General features: G+C 41.7%; 1 protein-coding gene and 1 non-coding gene across 3 annotated transcripts in view; one reads left to right on the plus strand and one right to left on the minus strand.

Moving 5' to 3' along the window:
* PAPSS2 (3'-phosphoadenosine 5'-phosphosulfate synthase 2) overlaps positions 1 to 22,888 on the minus strand; it is a 78,784-nt gene that overhangs the window by 7,147 nt on the left and 48,749 nt on the right. The window contains exons 2-9 of one of the 2 annotated variants that reach the window (XM_008518435.2): positions 22,690 to 22,807; positions 19,123 to 19,358; positions 18,472 to 18,610; positions 17,808 to 17,926; positions 17,573 to 17,686; positions 15,994 to 16,105; positions 12,409 to 12,423; positions 7,898 to 8,103 (exon numbers count right to left, since the gene is read on the minus strand). In XM_008518435.2, coding sequence (XP_008516657.1) covers positions 7,898 to 8,103; positions 12,409 to 12,423; positions 15,994 to 16,105; positions 17,573 to 17,686; positions 17,808 to 17,926; positions 18,472 to 18,610; positions 19,123 to 19,358; positions 22,690 to 22,807 — 1,059 coding nt within the window. The remainder of the gene's footprint in view (positions 1 to 7,897; positions 8,104 to 12,408; positions 12,424 to 15,993; positions 16,106 to 17,572; positions 17,687 to 17,807; positions 17,927 to 18,471; positions 18,611 to 19,122; positions 19,359 to 22,689; positions 22,808 to 22,888) is intronic. The other variant, XM_008518436.2, reaches the window with a different exon arrangement.
* LOC139078518 (U6atac minor spliceosomal RNA) lies at positions 2,034 to 2,159 on the plus strand. Its single transcript, XR_011531516.1, has one exon. It is a non-coding gene; the product is annotated as a U6atac minor spliceosomal RNA (small nuclear RNA).

A 22,888-nucleotide genomic window follows, 5' to 3' on the forward strand; every position in this document is an offset into this window, starting at 1 on the left:
GTTGAGAAAACTGGATTTCCACATACAAAGGAATAAAGTCAAAGCCTTATTTTATTTTATATTATACCATATGCAAAAGTTAAGTCAAAATGGATTAAAGACCTAAATGTAAGACCTAAAGCTATAAAACTCCTAGGAGAAAACATAGAAGAAAATCTTCAGGACATTGGACTTGACAATGATTTCTTGAATGTGACACCAAAAGCACACAGGCAACAAAACAAAAAATAGACAAATGGGACTACTTCAAACTTGAAAACTTTTGTCAATCAAAGAATACAGTCAACAGAGTGAAAAGGCAACCTATGGAATGGGAGAAAATATTTGAAAATCATATCTGATAGGTGGTTAATATCCAGAATATATAAAAACTCCTGCAACTCAACAACAAAAGATTAAATAACCTGATTTTAAAAATGGGCAAAAGACTTGAATAGACATTTCTCCAAAGATGGTATACAAATGGGCAATCGGGATATGAAAAGATACTCAACATCACTAATCATCAGAGAAATACAAACCTCACACCTGTTAGGATGGCTACTATCAAAAACAGAAAATAATAAGTGTTAACAAGGATGTAGAGAAATTAGAACACTTGTGCACCGTTGGGATTGTAAAGTGGTGCAACTGCTATGGAAAACAGTATGGAATTTCTTCAAAAAATTGAAAATACAAATACCATATGATCCAGCAATCCCACTTCTGGGTATATATCCAAAGGAATTGAAAGCAAGGTCTCAAAGAGATTTGCACACCCGTGTTCATAGCAGCACTATTCACATTAGCCAAGAGATGGAAGCAACCCAAATGTTCATCAACAGAGGAATGGATAAACAATGGAAGTTGTATATATATATATACAACAGAATATTATTCAGCCTTAAAAACAGAGGAAATTCTGTCACAGGCTACAACATGGATGAACCTTGAAGATATTATGCTAAGTGAGATAAGCCAGTCACAAAAAGACAAATACTGTATCATACCACTTATATAAGGTATCTAAAATAGTCAAATTCATAGAAATGGAAAATAGAATGGTTGTTATCAGGGGCTTGGGAAGAGGAAGGGGAGTTGTTTAATTGGTATAGAGTTTCAGATTTGCAAGATGAAAAAGTTCTAGAGATCTGTTTCACAATAATATGAATATACTAAAGACTACCGAACAGTACACTTAAAAATGATTAAGATGGTAGATTTTAGATTACAAGTTTTTTGCCTAGATAGATTGATAGATAAGACCTATTTTTCACTCACTGAGCATTTCACTGAGGTTAATATTAATACCCTCACTTTTCAATACCCAGTCTCAGTTGAACAAGTGACTTCAGGAAAAAGGTAAGTGAGGAACAAAACATGGAGACCTTTAGAAAGAACCATCGGCACAGTGTCCCACACTTCATTTGGCCCAACTCTGGCCCCCTTGGGTTGTGCTCCTCCTGTCAGGGCAAGGAAACCCTTTGCAGGCAGGCCTACCCAGAATCGGCATCTACTCTCTTGACCATGATCTGTGAAACCAGGACTTTGGAATTCCCTGCCCAGTCAGCCCTGAGCTGGCTGATGGGGTGGGAAAACCTCATCTCCCCACAGTGGACCACATGCCCAGGGTGGTCCTAATTCTTAGGACTGGTCAAGCGAGTGGCATCTGCAGGGGCTGTGGGTAGAGTTCATACATCCAGCCTGGGGTGCCCACAGATGATCCAGAGGACCCTCATGGCATGGGACAAGGCCAAGCATGGAAAGAGAAGGAGAGCTTGGCTGCAGGTCAAGACCAACTGTTGACACACTACCATATTCTGGTGCAGAGCCAAGAAGTCTAAATTTGAACCTGGCCTTCCAGATAATTATCAAAGCATAGTTGTCAAAGTAGAAGGATAAGACATATTTTATTTAACAGTTTGTTAGTTAGGTATGTAACTTTTAAATATGGTATGTGGGCTTACGTTTGTATTCTTGCCCTGGGCCCCACAAATGTTAGAGGTGAGCCTGGTGTGAAGAATGGTCAAAGTAATAAAAAAAGAAAAACATGACAGTTGGATGAAAGGAGAGAAGGTTAGCCCTCCCCTTGACAAGGATGGAAGAGGCCCTTGGGCCTGACAACACACATATGGTTAAGGTATTGCCACCTCCTTTGTGGCATCTAATCAGGGTTTCCACGTTGTACACCTTAAACTTATACAATGTTATATGTTAATTATATCTCAATAAACTTGGGGGAAAAAAGGAAACATGACAACCTTTGTTTTTCTCTAAACTTAGATACATTCCATATGATATTGCAGTGCAATCAATTACAACTTATCTCACAGCCAGTGTCTCCCCTCAACCCTTGAGACAAACATTGCAGAAAGTCTTTGCCTCAGTCAAATAACAGTTCACAATCCTTCCCCTCATCTAATTCCATAACCCTGCCTTTTACATTGTCCAAGAACAATGTGGCCATGGGAAACATCATCAGAAGAGAGGGAGGCAAGAGCAGGGGAGAGAAAGCTGACTGATGAAGGGGTTGATGGCAAACCCCTGGTTCACATTCCCTGTCATGGCCAGATATTGGGGTTTACAATGACTTGCATTCCATAGGGGTTCAAGGAATGAGCCATGGTTCTCAACAGAGGGCAATTTTGACTCTCCTGGTGACATTTGACAATATCTGAAGACAATTTTAATTGTCAAGACTGGAGCAGGGATGGATGTTCTATTGGCATCTAGTGTATAGAGGTCAGGAAGGCTACAAAATATCCTACATTGCACGAGACAGCCCCCATAGCAAAGAATCATCCAGCCCAAAGGTCAATAATACTATGGTTGGGAAACCCTGGGTAGAGAGAGGGTGATTGTGCAAGGAATTTGGTTATGTTTTCATGGCCCCCTTTGTACACTCTGTGCTCAGGAAAATCACTCACCAAGAACGTTGTCAAATACCCATACCTATACATTTACTTTCTCCTCCTTGTTTAGAGTTAGACCACAGATAAATTTTGAAAGACTTAAGACCCCAAATCCCTGGGAGTGCAGTAACTCATTCTGGATGCTAGGGGTCCACCCTCTATTGTTCTATGGGTGAAGGCAACAGTGAACCAATTTCCTTCACTACCCAGCCTAAAAATGTGTCTGTTTGAAGACAAATGCTGAAACGATGCTTTTGGCCTTTCTGGGATGGCAAGAGACAAAAGGCATCTCTCTCCCCAAGATGGTCCAACTGTCCCCAGAACTGTGGTCCAGCTATCAGGAAGGGAGGTCCAGTGGCTCTGCCTAATTTCCCAGGGCTTTGTGGCCTAGAAGTCCCAACCTCCTTCCAAGCCTCCTGCCAAAGGCAGGCAAGAGAGCTTGCACAGCTAGAGAGTTTGCAGAACTGGACGCACAGAGGGGAGTGAGGACTAGGCTCTAAGGGAGGCTAGTGAAGTAGTGAAAGGGGAGTTGGGCCCGGAATCACAGACAACAGGAATGCAAAAAGAAGGGAAGGATGAGCTTAAACACAAGGATGAAGACTAAGGAAGCTATGGTAAATCAGCTCAAAGAGGGCAAGGAGAGGAAGACTGGAAAGAAACAATGTGGAGAGGAGCACGGAATGTGCAAATTGGAAAGAAAGGAGCAGCTAAGGGTGGGAAGGTGCAGAGGTGGGAATGAAAAGGGGAGAAGAGAGAAGGGAAAGAAACAAGAAAGAAGGTAAGCAATGGTGGGCTCAGCAATACAAGGTCATGCTGAAAGGGTTCAGAGAATAGAATCGAGGAGAAGAATAACACGTGACACAGGTGGAGAATATATACGCATTTCTGTGATATCTATCATAGTCACGGAATTCTGGAGCTGTAAGGAACCTGTAGGTCACGTGCACGTAATGCCCCCATTTTCAGATGAGAAGGCAGTTTTACAGAGAGGAAGTGGCTGAGTTCAAGTGCACATAGCTGCCTTAAGAAAGCCAGGAGCCAAATCTAGGACTCCTCCAAACCAGAGTCTTCTTCCCACTGCCCCCACTCCCTCTCATCAGTGGTCTCCATGCTGATATTTCAGCAGTGCCTTCAGGAGAATCTTCCATTCCTCCTCCATCCGGTCAGCACTCATGCACTAGGCGCCGGGCTTGCTGCTGGGAGCTTGATGGTAAACAAGATGGATCTAGATGTGGTCCTGGATCTGTTGGTTTGGCAGTCTGAGTGGATTGACAGAAGAGTAAATGGGGAACAATATCATGGGACAGGTGTGCACAGGACAAGGCAAAGCACTCTGGGAGGACAAAGACGGGGTACCCAGTCAGGCTTATGGGTCATAGGAGTAAGGCCAACTGCTAAAAGAAGGAAAGGAGTAACAGAGAAGGTGAGGAGGCAGGGGTAGAAGGTACAGTGCCCTAGAGTAGAGGGACTACCATGTGCAAAATTAAGAGAGAGGATGATAAAATGACCTGCTGAGAATGACTGGAGGAGAGAATATGTTGATAGTGGTGGCGAAAGGTGATAATATGAAGTCATATCTTTATAAAGGAGTTCCAAAATAAAGCTTGAACAGTTTTCTCTAGCTGAATAATGGTGAAAGGATCAGAAGGGAGTAAGACAAAGGACAAGGAAGAAATGAAATGTCCCGGCCCAAGCTGGAACAGAAGAGAAGTGAACACATTCAAGCAATACCTGGGAGACAGACTCATCAGGACTTGGTGATTGAATGAACAAGGGAGAAGAAAGAAGCAAGAATGAGATCCAGGTTCTAGACATGGGCCACCATTTGGATGGTGGAGCTGTTCACTGCGCTAGGGGTCACGGGACGGGAAACAGGTTGGGGAGAGGTTGCACACGTTGAGCGGGAGGTGTTTGCAGGATCTATTCAAGCAGAGCCATAGAAGGAACGACTTCAGACAATTATCTAATGCTGTGGTTCTCAACCTTCAGGGTACATCAGAGTCACAGGGAGTTTTAAAAGCCCCAACCCCCAGAACTGACCTCACTCCAATTAAATCAGAATTGTAAGGGTAGGATCCAGTTATGGGTAATTTTTTTTTTTTTTTGGAAGGAAGATCGGCCCTGAGCTAATGTCTGCTGCCAATCTTCCTCTTTTCACTGAGGAAGATTATTACTCAGTGAACATCTGTGCCAGTCTTCCTCCACTTTGTATGAGGGACGCCGCCACAGCATGGCTTCATGAGCAGTGTGTAGGTCCATGCCCATGATCCAAACCCGTGAACCCCGAGCTGTCGAAGTGGAGTGCACAAACTCAACCACTAGACCACGAGGCCAGCCCCCAGTCATGAGTAACTTTTAAAGCTCCCCAAGTGTTTCTGTTGATCTAATTGATCATAGCGTCTTCATTGCAGAGCTAAATATAAATGCATATATATTCTCCACTCTGTTCTTTTGGTTTCTACATCTGTAAAATGGGAGTAATGATTCTTAGCTACTTCACAAGAGCATTGTGAAAAATAATTACTGTTTGGAATAGCTTTGAAAGCCATGAATGAAAAGCAACAGGACCCGCTAAGCATTGTTTTTACAAGTTTCACCTGCTCCCCATCATGATTTCATCTGCGATCATATCACATGATTCCACATTAGTGACTCAAGAGAAAGGGTTGGGATGACCTAAATGGGAGGTCAAGGTGACTTCAGTGAGGAGCTATGCAACAGAGGCAGACGATTTCCTTGGTGACTTTTAACAATTTTCCATGCAAATATTTCTCCCAGTGCCACATGGAAATACAAGAAGGCCCATGATTACTTTCGGAAGGAATTACTTTTGGAAGGTTTGAGGTTCTAAAAAACCCTCATAATGAAATATTACTGTGAATTTCAAGGTGCTAAAAAAAAGTGCAATGAAGAGTTCTTTTCCCAATAAAACCTGTGTCGTGTGTCTGGTAGACACAACCTTCAACTCTCCAAGTGTAGTGTACATAGGGTGAGTGACTTTCTCTCTCTGGTTATCTACAGCCCATTTCTCAACATTGGCTCACTGGGGATGTTGATAGAGTCCCTCTAATGACCTATCGGTATAGAGTCACTGACTGCATCGTCAAGGCCCCAAGTTATACCACCAGTCTTCCTGGATTCTAAAAAAATTCTGAGCTCCAACTGCCAACACATGTTGCAAGACAAGATGAAAAGAAATAATTGCTTAAGAGCTTCCTTAGGTTTTTTTTTCTGTTAGTGATAATCATGTGTACGTGGATGTTAGGCCCAAAAAGCAGAAATATCTGAGCTGTCATGATGAAAAGCCACTATTCTTTAAGTCACTGAGTGAAGATAAAATCCCAAACCTATATGATTACGATCAGTAAAGGAGTGAATCAGAGGCATAATTAAGGCCCAGAACACAATTCCTCAAGTAGCTCTCAGTCAGTGTCAAGCAATTTCAAGGACTGTCTGCCAGCCTCTGGGAGAGAAATTGCTCAGATGGCCCTGAGCCGGATGTGCGTTAAGATTAAAGATGCTTATCTGAAGGATGGGGAGTTGTGTCCAATAAATGAAAAGCTGCTTTGCTTGCCCATTGACTTCTTGTGTTCAGAGGCCACCACCAGGGACCTTAAAAACCCCTTCCTACATTGCAACATTCCACAACTGAAAAAAACAAAACAAAAAATAATTTTGCCTGACAGGTTCAGACAGGTTTATTCAAACATCCGTTTTACAGGGTCACAGGCCTGGAAGAGATCTCGGAGTTATTTTGAGTCTGGCCCCTTCCATTTATTTATTTATTATTATTTTTTAAAGATTTTGTTTTTTCCTTTTTCTCCCCAAAGCCCCCTAGTACATAGTTGTGTAGTTTTTTAGTTGTGGGTCCTTCTAGTTGTGGCATGTGGGATGCCGCCTCAGCATGGCTTGATGAGCGGTGCCATGTCCACACCCAGGATCTGAACTGGCAAAACCTTGGGCCACCGAAGTGGAGAGCGCAAACCCAACCACTCGGGCACGGGGCTGGCCCCCGGCCCCTTCCTTTTATAAATGAAGAAAGTGAGCCCAGAGAGAGGATGTGTTTTCTAGAGTCTCCAGGGCTTTCAACTGTTCTCTAATCCTGTGAACTTTCTGAAAGTTAGTTATTCTGACTAGGGAATGTGACAAGTCAAATTAGCAGTACATATCTTTAAATTTCAACCCTAATGCTCTAATCTTGAATGAATGTTTTTGCATTCAATTTCACATATTTTTCTTTATGGGAAATGAACCGCTACCAGCAATTCCGTTAATACCCTCCAGTCCCACACCGTCACCAAAAGCAATTAGAAGCTGTGAAGGAATCTGAGGAGTTTTAGTCTATTCTGCCTTCAGGGAGGATAGCCTCAAAATAATCCTAATCAGGTAAACACACTTTTCAATCTTAAAAATATCCACTGATGAAAATGTGGTATCTTCCCTCTGGAAACTCAGCCACTATCTGTGCTGATGTTTGTTTACCCAAAGGATGTCAATGACCGACACCCACCCCCCCCCCCACCCCCCCACCCCCCCCCCCGCCAACACTGGCCACAGAGAATAAACTCTGTGTCTCTTTCCAGTGGTTGGTTGGACCCACGCTGTATGAAGAAATTGACTTTCCCTGTGAATTTTCAAGATAAGCAAGGCTGCAAGCTCTGGCTATAGTTTTGTGCATAGCTATGACTATGATTTTGGTCCTCTATTCATAATGCTTGACTAAATTCTCCACCCAGTCCAGCTGTTTCCCATTGAGCTGAGGGCAACAGCCATCACAAGAGCCCAGGACTGAAGATATCATCTAGATCAGGCCTCGAACACAAAGACATTTCTTTGCCTCTTTCTAAAAAGATCTCCAAGGCAAGGCCTGCAAAACCTCCCTTAGAAATGCATTCTTCCATGTAACCTCGGTTTTCCTAAGTCATTGGTGAAGGAATTAAAAGGAATTATTTTTGTCCTAAATTGAAAGGGATCAAGAAAGCCTTTCCAAAGATTTTGCAACTTACTTTGATATGGGGGTGTTTTGCACATGTTGTCCCCCACACACGGGAGCAATACTCCTCTTTTCTATTTTCATAGAATTCAGGGTCTTGTAAGATAGCCACCCTCCGTCCACCATGTGTCAAGACGATCTCGCTGCACCCTTCCAGCCGCTTCTTATCATCCTCAGAGACAGGCAGTACAATGGGAATGCTCATGTTGATCACGCCATCTGTAGAAAGAGCCATGTGATGTGTGAATATGGGATAAAGGTGTGCTGTCCTTTAAGCATGACTCAGATGTACACAATGTCCCTTCCAAACATTTCCTGCAAAAGGCATTAAGACCTAAATCCAACGTGGTGCATTGGCTGCACCGGTTTCTCTAGCGTCTATGATGAGAAGTCCTTAGGGGTCTTCTCAAAGCAGGAGATGGGGCATTTGTGAAAAATGGGCTGAGTTTCAAATTGCAGAGGTGGCTTCAGTAAGCGATCTAATTTGCGGGACCAGGATGGGGGGGCCGGGTGTCTCCCTTCTGAATTCCTTTTTTAAAAATGATCCTGACCTCAATGCATTTGGGAGCTTAGTGTTTAAAAACCCAAGTAACAAAATAAAAGTAGGCAAAACAAACCAAAACAAAAGCCTCTAGTCTTTCTTGGAAATGAAACTTGTAACAAGGTTGGCAAGTCTCTTACTATCTGTTTAGGCTCTAATTTCACCACCAACACATTGAATTGAAAAAGAAAAAAAATCAGACAACTAACATTAACCAACAGAACCCTAAACAAGTGGTCCCCGTGGTGTTGTTTGTTTACTGGGCTCCAGGCACAGCCTCACCTTGAAATATTTTTGAAAAGGGAATCACAAGTCTTGCTAACTCAACTACAATGGGGAACCATCAGTTGAAAAACCCAGAGTGAAAAACAACATAAAGTTTATTTACTAAAGCTCAGGCACTTTCTTTGGAGAGTGAGTGCCTCTCACCTTCATGCTGAGTCTCTTACTTTAAAAGGAATTTAAATCAACTGGGTGTTCTGGTCTCTCCGTATTCAAGGCAACAAATGAGAAGGAGTGGAGTGGAGTGTTCAGAAAAGTTACATTTTCAGCCTCAAGAAATGTCAAGTGACAGCTGGACAATAAAGGAAGGGACAGGAAGACTGTTTAAAAACACACATTAGAAATGGAGATGGTTAATTTTATGTGTCAACTTGGCTAGGCTGCAGTACCCAGATATTTGGTCTAACATTATTCTAGATGTTTCTCTGAAGGCATTTTTAGATATGATGAACATTTAAGTCAGTAGACTTTGAGTCAAGCAGATTACCCTCCATGATGTGGTGGGCCTCAGGCAATCAGTTGGAGGCCTTAATAGAAAAAGAAGAGGGAATTATGCTAGCAGGTCACCTCTGGACTTGAACTGTAACTCTGCCAGTCTACCCTGCAGATTTTGGATTTGCCAAGCCTCCATAATTGCATGAGCCAATTCCTTAAAAATCTCCTCTCTTGTGCACGTGCACACACACAAACGGTTCTGTTTCTCTGGTAACCCTAATTAATACAGAAACTAAAAATACAAAGTCAGGGGGGTCCTCTAGAATGGGGCCAACAATCCCACAGCTCCCCAATTCTCAGGGTATTAGTACATTAGAGCTCAGCTTAATAACTGGCATAACTAGTGACGATGGAGTCATTTTTTAAAGTTTCCATATGTTTAAAACATTCTTTTTTTTTTTTTTAAAGTGAATAAGAAGTTGTTGTTTGGGTATTTTTAGAGGTAAGAATATTTTTTAAATGTTTCTAGATAAAATGGTTAAAAGGTTTAGTTGTTTTTTAGTTTGGAGCTTAAAAGGATACAATTTGGTTCCCTGGAAACATGTAATTTCTTAATGAAGCCAGATAATGTAAAAGAAATTACACACCTGTTTTCCTTCTTTTGTAATGGTGCCCTAACATTCTAACAAATATGTTAGTCTCTTAATTGTACTTACAGGTGAGCAAATGGGGGCACATAGTTAAGTGTATAACACTAACGAATATTAGGGAGATTTTGGGGGAGTTCTCAAGTTCAAGCCTCAGAAGGGAATGAAAGGAAGTTGAATAAAGAAAACATTCAACTCCAGAGGAAACAAATGCTGTGATTTATGGATTTCAGGAAATGTACCATGGATTAATGAAGTCTTCCAAAGCTAACTTTCAAAATCCAACATTTAGAGCACCTCTATAGAGGTAAAGATCTGAGATCTGAGTTCTATTCCTTTGGAGCAGGGCCAGCCTGATGGCACAGAAGTTAAGTTCACACGTCCCACTTTGGCGGCCCGGGGTTGGCTGGTTCGGATCCTGGGTGTGGACCTACACAATGTTTGTCAAGCCATGCTGTGGTAGGCATCCCACACATAAAGTAGAGGAAGATGGGCATGGATGTTAGCTCAGGGTCAGTTTTCCTCAGCAAAAAGAGGAGGATTGGCAACAGATGTTAGCTCAGGGCTAATATTCCTCAAAAAGAAAAAAAAAAAAAATATATATATATATATATATATTCCTTTGGACATAACACTCTCCTTAGCAGCTATGAAACCAAAGTCTCCAGGTATATCACTTCACACCTTTCAAATACTTTCCAAAAGTTACTAGGACCTAAAGAATGTCACAGGATATGGACAGCAACCGCCAGCAATAAAGAATGCCTGCCTCTCATGAAATCTTGCAACCTGCTCTGGAACCCTTTATAAACCACAAGTAAGATACTATGCACAGAGTGCATGGGTTTTGCCATTCAAGTAACTCCTTTGTTTTAAAGTTCGTGGGCAACAAGAGCAGTCCAAGCCCTGTGCAGAGAACACCAAACTCAAAGTCAAGTGCTCTCACATGTACTACCTGTGTTGCTCACCTTCTCTGTGCTCAGTTTCCTCACTTGAAGAAAAGGATAATAAATAATATGTAAATCCCTTGGTTGCTGGGAGGAGGCAGACCGTAAAGCTCTAGATCAACGGAGGTTTATGATAAAAGATCATTAAACCCACCACATAGTCTAGTTGAGAAAAAGGAGGAGAAGCTAACAAAGAATAACATGTTGATGATCTCACTAGAAATCATGCATTCTGTGGATTACTGACCACCCTGCTTATAAGGAGTGACTTTATCAAAACAAAGTAAAAACAAAATCAAAGCAAAAGGTGGGCAGGACGCTGGAGGAAGCCTAGCTCTGCCCGCAACATGCTTGCAGTGCTGTTTCCCATCCATTATTCTGGGTTGAAATGCAAGGGATACTCCACTTTCCTGCTGCAATCGCCTCCTTCGGTCCACTAGGACCCTGCCCAGTGTAGCGTCTGATCCACCTTCATCTCAGCCTTGAGTGAAAATCTGAACTGAGGAAACGGCACTCCCTGACAGGATGTCAGGATAAGAGAGCTAATCTGTGGGATGTTATGGAAAGGAGTTCTACTGAGCAGTAATGCCAACTGATCTCAGACACCTATAGGTACAACTCCCTATGAGTGTAAGCAGATTTCCTGTGGTTTTGTCATCTTTAGTAACTTCCTAAAACATAAACTTATCCAGCAATTTAACTCTGTGCTGAAACATTCTCCATGGCTTTAAACATCGATTAGGGCTGTCAGTCTTTTTCCACTGTTGCTTCAGCTCTGGTGGGAACGGCCCTGATGATCTGATTGTGGTATATTTCACTTTGGCAAAGAGTAGTGTAGTGTTTTAGCCCTGGTTAGTCCAAGACATAACTCCATGTTCAATTGAATAATTTTGCTTTTGCTTTAAATAATTTTCAAGCCTGTCGTTTTAACCTTGTAGATCTGCTCCTCAGTTGTTTGGGACTGTTTCCACACAAAAACTAAATTAGTTTTTATTGCTTAACTAGACTTTTTTCAGGAAAACAACAATGATAAAAACAATACCAAAGATAAATGATATTTTCAGAATTTTACCTTTTCATTCTGGCACAGTGCAGATGTTTACAGTCAAGGCAACTGTGTATTTATTCCAAGTTCTCTAACTATCAATCATCATAGCTTGAAATTAAATTCATGCATAATCACACATCACAAACAAATGAAGGACAATCATCCACAATCCAACCAGGTGCATCTACTTTAAATTGCATCTAAAATTGACCTATCCATCATCCATTGAAAACATTTTATAAATGCAATAGGAAAAAAAGGTCCAGATTTGTGTAACTAAATGAGGACCAACATTCAGTAGAAGTAATTAGCAGAAAGGATCATAAATTTTTAAAATCTCGGGAACAAAATGTGCAACAATAATTTAGAAACCAGTTTACTTTTGTCAGCTAAAGACAACACTAAAAACAACAGCTGTGTCTGATCCAGAAATTTTCTGTTTTTTGGACTCCATCAACAGAAAGATATAGCATTATTCTATTCTAACTGGTTGGATCATGAATTGTTAGCAATTCCAACTGGTTCATTTGGATCTTTTTTTTTAGTTATGTTCTTAACCACTTCTAATTAATGTAACATATTGAATTACAATAATTTAACTACTTGGAAAGTTAAAGTACATACCAGGAATGACCACGCCTAGAGAAATACAAGCACAAGTAAGAAACGTTTTCAGCTATCCACCAAAATAATCTTAAAGCAACAATGTCAAAGAACAAATTCCTATTATGAAAATTCACACATACAGCAAATGAATATACTAAGATATTTGCACCTGCTATTTTTAAAAATAGAGAACATCTGACAGGCAAAAGCTGGTGAAACCAGAATTTGTATTGAATATTGTTTAATGCAACCCAAAAGCATCATTCAGATAATTACTTGTTTTATGATAATTGTAACATATGTCAGTAGCCACCCCCCCGCAACTTCAGCAAGAAGCTGTCTCTTACAAATATGTGTTATTATAACTACTGTCAAATGGTTCCAGACCAGACTTTAAGAGATGTAGAAGCAAACTACTCTCGAACATCCTAGAATCCCAGATGTTTAGAGGACGTGAAACTATGCCCAGTAGAAGAAGTACAGATACTAGACCCGGGATAACCTGGATTTGAATCCAGGCTTCTTTGAGTGAGTTACTTGTACTTTCCAGTACTTGTTTCCTCATATGGACAAAATATCTTCACAGTGTGTTATCCAGATTCAATGTGATATCCCATGTCAAACGCCAGGGTCGGAATACATTATGTGCTGAATAAATGCTGGCAGTATATATGGAAAGCCCTCAAGTCCTGCCTTAGAAAGCCGTTTATTCTTTTAAACTTTCACCATCTGAATGAGATGGGTATGGTTATTAAATCCCCATTTTACAGATGAGGGAACTGAGGCCCAGTGGGTTTAAGGCCTTTGCCCCAGGTTCATAGCTCATCACTGGCTGTGAACCCAGACCGTCTGGCTCCACAGCTCACTCTTACCCTCTCTGATTTCTGCCTCTGCTCAGGTGAAGAGGGGCAGCATACTATATCCCTGGTACCTATTTTTATTAATTGATTTACTTGGGAGTTGAGGAGGCTTCTGGAGGGTGTTGGAACTTTTGAATCCTAACTACAACTGGGGTTGCATAGACATGTCTAGTGGACTCTGGTTTCAGGGGTAGATGCACAGCACAGCCAGCACAGAAGCCCTGCAGGGAAAGAAGGAGTCTTGCAGAGAGTCCCAGAAACAGGCCTGAAGGTGGAGTGGGGTGAGGGTTATAGAAACAGCATGACCTCTGGTCTTAACCTCCCCTCACATAGCCACACCAGCAACCACAGGAGAATAAAGGCCTGTGTACAGATTACAGTTGTTTCACTCAATTCTCTAACTCTGTGGGACTTAAGCAACCTGCAAGAGGGTCCTCTACCGGGGTTAGCACAGAGGAAAGGAGCATCCTCCTCCCACTTGAGAAAGAGTCGGTGAACTGCCACAGCCCTGTGGGTACAAGGACTTCAGTGGCTGGAGTGAATGGGCAGGATCTGCACCTCTGTGGGTGCAGAGAGCCACACAGATCCACATGGCAAGTGGTATACGGCTGTGGGCCTGACTCGACAGCACAGGAAACATACTCTTTGAGAACTCCCACAAACACGTGGGTGTAGGCTTTGTTAAGAACTAGGATTTCTGTATGAGCAGGTAGGGGCTGGGAACGAGTGGGATTCAAGTATTAATGGGAAAGTGACCTCATTCATATCCCCAGACTGGTGGGCTTAGGGGAATAGACACCAGATTATGTGGGAAGTGGGAGCAATAATAAGTGTTTCATCCACCTTATGGTAGTGAGGGTCAAATAAGAAAAAGAAAAGCAATATGTTTTGCAAATTGAAGAACACCATAAAATGAAATTGGAATGGTGTGAGAGGGAGGCCAAGAGATTTTGCCTAAATTATCCAAATAGAATATCTGCATTAGCTGTTCTTCTTTTTGGATCAAAGACTCCTTTAAAAATCTATCAAAAGCTATGAACTCTTAGCCCAGGAAAATTCCCCTTCTCCCCTTCTTAACACACAGACTATTCTTGCCTAGTCTAGGATGTTTTCTGTCCCTTCACTCTGAAGTCCTAGAGCCCAGGTTAAGGACCCTGATTTCCATCAACACTTACTTCTGCAACCACAACCACTGCCCTGGTGTTTTTCTTTATGGAACAAATACTCATCAAAGGTGACAGTACTGTGTCTGTAATAAGGTCCTCACTTTCAATGTGGTTCACTTTGTCTTTTTCACAGCTCTGGCCTGAATGCTCAGGGTCAACTCAACCTCTTGTTTGTGGCTGGTTGCTGAGTCCAGCGACATTTACTTGATCCAGCTTGTGTTCAGCATGTGTCAAAATTAACACATCAAGGTAAATGTCAGCCTTTCTTGTACACACATCCTGGCTTTCTAGCTTTTATTGGAAAGGACATCAGGAGAGCAGCCTGGTATGGAGGGAGCACCAGGCCAGAAGTCAGGAGATTCTCAACTCTGGTCTTGGACCCCTCACTTATCAATGGTATGAACTTGAGAAAAGGACTTAACCTTAGGTCAGTTTCCTCATCTGTAAAGCAGTATAATAATAGTTGCCTCTCTTCTAGGGCTTTCATAAGGATCAAATAAAATAATGCCTGAGAGAATGCTCTGAAAACAGAGAAATGCTGTACAGATATGCATTATTATTGTTAAGGCAAGCTATAAGTAAATCAGGTGTCTTTTGGAATGTTATTTAATCCAAGAAATGAAGGTCTCAGGTTGTGGGACATTATCAGCCACAGCAGAGGAATAAGGAGAGAGACCTCATTTTGACCAGAGTCCTTGAGTTCTGATTCTGGCTTTACACCCCATTCCCCAGGCAGAGGCACAGGCCCAGAACATGAACACCTTTCCCAAGAAAGAACATCTGATTTGATTTTTCTTCCTAAAGGGTTTGGAGCCCTGCTCAGTATTACAAATTTAGCACAACTCTACCACCACCCGTTCCCCACTAATCAGTCATTCCCCAAGGTCTTGACATAGACAAGCTCCATTTGATAAGCTGAGGTAGTTCTAGGAAGAAAATGATCATAGAAAGTCCCAGAAGTTTTCTGAATAACACATGCTTCCGACCTGGACCAGATCAGTTCTCTAAAAGCCATTCAGCTTGTGCACAGGAAGCTGCCCTAACAACCCTTGTTGGAGTTTACTGGGTGAAGCCATCCTAATATACTTCATGCGTGGACATGAATATCAACACTTCACTATCCACCAAGGAGAGCAGTTGCTGCAATAACAGACCAACTTGGAGGGTGGGAGGCACCCCGCCAGTCAGCAGTGTGCACTGAGTGCATCCTGGCTGCCCCAGGATGGTCCCAGCAGCTGGCAACAGTGCTTCGGACTGTCTACTGCCTTCTGAATACCAGGGCCAGCAAAGGGCAGGTGGAGGTGAAGCAGACTTAACCTTCTCTCAGCTTTGTGTGCAAGTTAAACCTTCATTTTTCAGTTCTTTAGTTTTAAATAATCAATAATCCTTTGAGGATAACCAAAAAAATGCTAAAAATGGAGGCTGATACACAATAGAATTGGACGCACTGTAAATGATCTAGATATTTTCACAATGAGATTTACAAACCAAGGCATAACATTTCTTGTTCTTGTGAAGACTTCTGAGAAATATTTTTTTTCTTTAATAATGAAGAGTAAGAAACAAAAAACTCATACCATCTAGTAGGGTGCCAAAGTGCAAAACCTGCAAGTACTCCTTCTCTCGCATAAAACCTTTGAGGGGAGTGGCCCAGCCTTCACTCAAAACTTGGACCCACTGAAGATCCAGCTGCAAAACAGGAAAGCAGGTGAACATTTCCATAAGCTCTGTTTTCCAGCCATCTGGCACCAGCGGAGTCCTTTCTTACACAGTTAACAGGAGAATGAGGGCAGAACCTTTTATGTTTTAAGTATTCCTGTATGTTATGCTGACTCATGATCTAGGGGCCAGATGAGTTTGAGTCTACAGGAGAGTGGTGAAAAGATTTCAAATTGAGATGATCTATTGGAACACTTGAGGCTCTTTCAACCCATATGATGTGCAAGTGTGTTGAAAATTCACTGTTCATTCTTTCTTTTTTTCCGCAAAAATTCCAGTTTGGCTACACTTTTTCACTGAATGTACAAGTTATTTGAGTGAATTGGGCAAATCATTGACTCTAACATAAAAGTCCAAATTCTCAGCATGATATTGGAAGCCCTTCAAGCTCTGGTCCTTTGGGGCTTGCGTAGGGATTTCAACCCACTCTAACTCCCCACTTGGGGGCCTATTCACCAAAAATGCCAGACAATGTGTAGTCTAAACATACATGTGGTTTCAGGCCTATCCTCCTCTCCACCTAAAAACTCCTATTCATCCTTTAAATTGCAGCTCATGTGTTACTGCTATGAAGCCTTTCCTGTCATCTCTAGGATCAAAAACATTAATCCTTAAATTATTTGAAGTTCTTCTGTACCTGGCAGCCCATTTTGTTATCGGAACTACCCTTCTACACTGTAATCATAACTAAGTGTTTCTCATCTTCCCGGAGCATTGGAGAACTTAGAATTTATTTTTTAGATTCAGGGGGCTCTGTATATAAATTTGTCATGACTTCTTAGAGTATGGAGACTTCCTGAGCTGAAGCAAGTTCCCGACTTACTCTGTCTCTCATTAAGGTGTCCAAGGTTTTAATGGATAATGAAAAGTTACCAGCGAAGACTTGATCACCTTGTGTGGACCAATTAACACTGACCCATAAAAAGGTCAAGGCATCTGCAGGACAGTGTGTTGGGGTTGCATCTTATATCTTTGGGGTAGTAAATCAATGCAACCAAAGCTGCCTCCCTCTCTCCTCAGACTGGACCCTCCCCGATGAGGGAAGAGCGGAACTTGCAGAGCAGCCAAAGATCAAGGCATTCATATCATTTTAGGACCGGGTTGTTCTTTGTTTTCTTCAAATTCCATTTAGCTTGCCAAGAAGCACTTGTATTCTGGACAAACTGTTTTCTTAGCAGCTGCCAACAAATAATTTCTGCCTATTACTGAAGGCATAATGACAACTCTGTAAAATTGTCCTAGGGAAATACAGAAGTTACCTTCCTGGTCTGCATCTACATGGCATTGATCAGCTGCCTTCTGGCAACTCTTGGTGACAAATTTGTTTGGAGAAGAGATAAAAAAAAAATTGGCAAAATGAAGTGGTTTTCTTCCTGGACATTGCATTTCCCTTATGCATACATTCCCTATTGTTCAGGCCAGTCTGCACCCTCTTACCTTGGTAATTGATAACGAAGGGAGAGCTTCAGCCTCAGCTTGCACTTGGTCGAGGTTGTTTTCCGGCACAAAGAGTTCATGGATACCTTTGATTACAGTGTGGGGTACAATGTTCTGAAATGAAGTGGAATTGGTAACAATTGGAAATAAAGACAGTAAAAAGAATGCTTCAGTGAATAGATGATCTCTCACGACTTCATTAAATTAGAAAGAATAAGACAACCAGTCCACCCACCTGCTCTTGCAGAAGTTCCACTACCTGCTGGACACAGTCATCCACTGAGGACAAGTTGGTTTTAAGCACAAGCTCAGGAGTTTCAGGTTTCTCATAATCAGAATCAATACCCGTAAACCCTGCAAGAAAGATGATGAACGTCACACCTGCACCTACAGAACAATCTTTTTAATCAATAAGACATAACATATGTGAGAATAATTTATTAAAGTAAGAATTCAGATTATAACAGAAAAGGTCAAACGGCCATCCTTGACCTCTGGCCATAGGAAGAAAATATACAACTATATTGTTGAGGCCCCAATTTTCAACAAAATCTGGCTAAGTCCAAGCCCTCTGCAGCTGATTAGAATCAAAAAGGAAGACAAGGAGAAGGAAAAAGTCTGAAACACTCCTTCTACACACTCACAAATCCATAACCATTGGAGTGCTCTGAACTTTATTGCTTGTGGCTGAGGTGACAGTTCATGAAAATTACGAGCCCACCTTTTAATAAGCCCATGAACAAAATGAATATATTATGGTTTGATAAAAACTTGCGTATGTTGTATGCAATTTTGGAAAGCAGTCGTTGAAACTTCAGAGGGATTTCTGGGGACAGACTGAGAGGGACTGGCAGCTAAGTAACTGGCAAGGGTGCCGCTCGCTGAGCTGGTTCTCCTACCTTTGATCTCCCCAGCTCGGGCCCGTTTGTAGAGGCCTTTGACATCTCTGCTTTCACAAATGTTTAGAGGCGCATCCACAAATATTTCAAAGAACGGCAGTCCCGCTGATTCATGGATTTCGCGGGCTTTCTCACGATCCTGAAAGAAAATACGAGTAAGAATGTAAGAAGAGGTTTCACAATGAAATTCATCACAAAACATCGTGTGCTCTGGAATTTCATAGCCTTAAGATAACACTGAGGTTTCTGCAGAGGTGGTGGGACACTTGTCCTTAAGTCCAGAAATTTTGCTCTAGTTGGTAATGAACTGCTGTTTTCTTTAGCAGGCTAAGCATTCTGACTTTTTAAAGAAATGAAATTACAGTTTAAAGTTTTTCTTCCTTTCTCCTCTGGCCAGATGTCCCTTACAATTGTGAACGTGGAAGGGTTTATGCCAGCTGGTGCCCTGACATCTGGAAATGAAAGAACTCTCTTCATGTAACCAATATTAAATAGAGGAAATGAGGGAGCAGGGGAGGGAAGGAAGAAACAAGTGAGGGAAATTGAAAGTATAACATTCTTTTTCGCCCTCCTCTCCCCCTCCTCATTTTCCTCGCAGTTTGAGAGCACTGGCGCTGTGTGTGGGAGTTACGTGCAGCCAAATCATGTTACCTTTGTGAAAGGAGAAATGAAGCTGGTAATGCAGATCAGACCAGCATCAGCAAACAGCTTGGCCACCTCGGCAATCCGCCGGATATTTTCTTCTCTGTCCCCAGGAGAGAATCCAAGGTTCTTGTTGAGGCCCTGACGGATGTTGTCCCCATCGAGGGAGTAGCAAGGGATGGCGTGGGAGACAAGGTACTCTTCCAGAGCAAAACTTATCGTTGTTTTTCCAGCACCGGAGAGACCTGTTCAGAATAGGCAAGACAAGACTGGCATTGTCCCCGATTGTTTAAGACGATAGATTGTGACTTGGTCCAGTAATTTGTGTAATTACACCCTCATTGCAATCATTTGATTGACCTCAAATTAAAATCTAGAAAAGGCATAGTTTTCTACAACTTAAGTACTTGTATTTCTTTCAAATCTTAAAATAACAATTTGTTCATTATTAGGATTATAGGTTTTCAAAGCTAGCGGGTTCAAAAATAGGGAGACCTGGGAGGCTGCGAATGGTCCTTGATGAGTTCTACTTTGCCTACAGAGTATTTTAAAGATTAGAGAGTTGTGCATACAAATCCAGACTCTGGCTTCTCTTGAAAAAATCAGATCTGTCAACAGTGTTCTCCTATCTCCCTCTGACAGCAGTCGGCCCCAGGAGACTGGCAGGCCCACCGCCCACATGAAGACAGAGAACCATCCTGTAGATAAATTTGAGTTGCCATTTACTGTTAGGTGTTTAGAGTCTTGACATGAGAACAGAGTTACCTGGTGCCTTTTACCATGGTTTCACAGCACAATGATTGGAACAGACTTTATAATTTGTGTACGAGAGAAACCATAAGGAGAAAGAAATACAACTTGCCAAAATTACTTAAGAGCTCAAAATCTGAACTACCTAGGAAAAGCAGCACTCTAAAAATTCAGTTGTCCTAAAGATCTCTGAACCTGAAGAATATTCCATCATGCCAAGCCACTGTCAGACAGTACCCAGGCACGGAAGAGGAAAAGTTAGGGGGGAAGAAAAGAAAGTCAAGAAGTTAATACAAAGAAGACAGCAGGAAGAAAGAGGAAAAAGATGGAAAAATTAAAAGAAGAGCAGGGATGAAGGACAGAGAGGAAAGACAGAAAGGAGACTTGGAAAGAAAGGCAAGATACGAGGCGTAAACCACTAGTTGCCAAAATTTTATCTAGGTTTTAAAGTCATCCCCTTGGCTTTGACAAGGATCATTAGAAGAAATGGCTACACGAAGAATATGTTGGCAATCTTTGTACATCATTATTGAAGACATTGTCTATTATATTACGATGTAACTAAATATCATTTGAATGAAGACAAATGTGATAAATTCCTCTTAAAATTTATGTCTGGTTGTGGGGTAGGAGAAATGGATCTCCTGAATCTCTGGTATGTTCTCTCACATCACAAAATGAGAGAAATCATAGAAATTTCCTCCAATTTCGCTTCAGCTCTCTGGAAAGTAAGCGCTAAATCACAGTGATGGTATTAAACTAGATTGTTGGCCATGGTTATTTTAATACATTGAGGAAACACTAATTAGATTTCCTGAGAGTTTTCCTACGGGCCAGGCGCTGTGCTAAGTGCACGTGTGCATTTAATTCTACCTACACCTCTAGGAGGCAGGTACTATCTTTATTCTCACTTTAAAAATAGGGAAACCGAGGTTTAGAGAAGTTAGTTGGCTTGTCCAAAGTCACACACTTAATGTAGGTGGAGCTGGGGCTCAAATCCAAGTCCCTGGATTTGAAGGATTTGGTTTCTTCTGGTCTGCCTGGTCAATATCCTACCTCTGTAACAAAAGAATACAAAATAAATTGGGAAAAGATGATTTTTTTTTAACAGGTAGAAAAAGGGTAAGTATATCCTTCAGATTCCTTTTTTTTCTTTTCTACCATTTCTCTTTTCTTCTCAAGGGTGTTCCACATTAAGAAAAAATGGACTCTGTGTTTATGTCCCAATTCAAAAGTTGGGCAAACATGTGAAGGCAAACATATGAATCAAATACATAACAAGAGGGAAACGTCTGGAACACAGCTGTGATATATCTACCAGAAAACACCACGCCTCTCAGAGGGAGCCGGGGGAAACATTTCAGGAATCACGACAGGTGAATACCACCTATTGGAATATAGCAGCTCCTTGGCCACTGTCTAACCTCACCCTGGAAACTGTAAAAACTTGTTTTACCAGGAATGAATGGAATCAGGAAACCAAAGCAAGTGCCGTAGGCACTAGGAACAAACTTAAAAAAGAAGAATGAGGCTGATTTAGACAGGAATGGGAAACACTCAGAAGAGCAATGAAAGATGCAAAGCAGGTCCCTCCCTGCAATATTCTTTAGAATTATCTTCAGATAAGTCAGCATTTGTGAGCAGATCATAACACATGAGTTGATTTCATAACCTAGATAAACCTATCTTTGCATCTGAACTCATCTCTATTTGAAATACCATGTTCATGCAATGAACACGGTTTTTCCTTTTAGGTCCAGGCTATGTCAGACTTACAGTCCCAAGAAACAACTTCCTCTACCTTGTACTCAGAGTATAACATAACAGCCCAGGACTAACTCCAGTTCTGTCACTAACTCTTAGCTTTGACATTCTGTACTATAATAACACAAGAGAGGCCGGCCCAGTGGTGTACCGGTTAAGTTTGCGTGCTCAGCTTTGGTGGCCCCAGATTCGCAAGTTTGGATCCTGGGTGCAGACCTACACACTGCTCATTAAGCCATGCTGTGGAGGTGTCCTACATACAAAATAGAGGAAGACCGGCACAGATGTTAGCTCAGGGCCAATCTTCCTCACCAAAAAAAAAATTGGGGGGGGGGGCAATCCTCAGCCAAATAGAAATCACTTGTTTTCCTTCTTGTGCAGATTCTTATGTGTTTTTTTTACCCTGAGTGAAACAGTTCCCTAGAATGTTAAAACATCAGAAAATGATAAAGAATAGCTCTAAACATTCAAAACTTTATGGACAGTCAAATGCTTGAGGTCCAATTAGGAAAACTCCATTCATAACTGCTAGTAAATGTGTTTAGCCATGAACACGAGAATTACGGAATTCCTTAGCGCTGAAAAGGAATGTCGTAATCAACTTGTCCCATCCTTTCCTGCCAAAGAGGAGAAAACAGAACTAGAGATGTTCCATAACTTGATCAAAGTCCTATTTCTCGCTGATGATAGAGTTAGGACTTACATCCAGGCTTTCTACTACAGCTCTTAGGCCCCTTCTTTTTTTTTCCCTTGGTGAGGAAGATTGACCCTGAGCTAACATCTGTGCCAGTCTTCCTCCACTTTTTGTATGTGGGATGCCACCACAGCATGACTTGATGAGCAATGTGTAGGTCTGCACCCAGGACCCAAACCCGCAAACTCTAGACCACCAAGAGGAGCACACAAACTCAACCACTCCACCACTGGGCCAGCCCCTCAGCCTCCTTCTAACATTAAAATAAATACATAATACATATAATATGTTATACTAAGTTCCTCAAAACTGTGTGTCACATGTCAATTTTCAATTAAAAAAAATGTACACATAGCAACATGGCATACCTGTCAGCCACACAGTACATCCTCGGAATCCGCCCCTTGTTCCAACCACCTGCCCTCTCTTGTTCCTGCTCACGTGGTGGGCCTGATAGATGACATTGGTGGATTTCTGCTCGGTCCCCTACAAAACAAGCCAAAATCAAGCACAATATTTGATTAATAAAATAATAAATATATAGAAATAAAATAACAAATTATGTTA

The sequence above is a fragment of the Equus przewalskii genome, chromosome 1 (genome assembly GCF_037783145.1).
Source record: "Equus przewalskii isolate Varuska chromosome 1, EquPr2, whole genome shotgun sequence".
Lineage (NCBI taxonomy): Eukaryota > Metazoa > Chordata > Mammalia > Perissodactyla > Equidae > Equus > Equus przewalskii.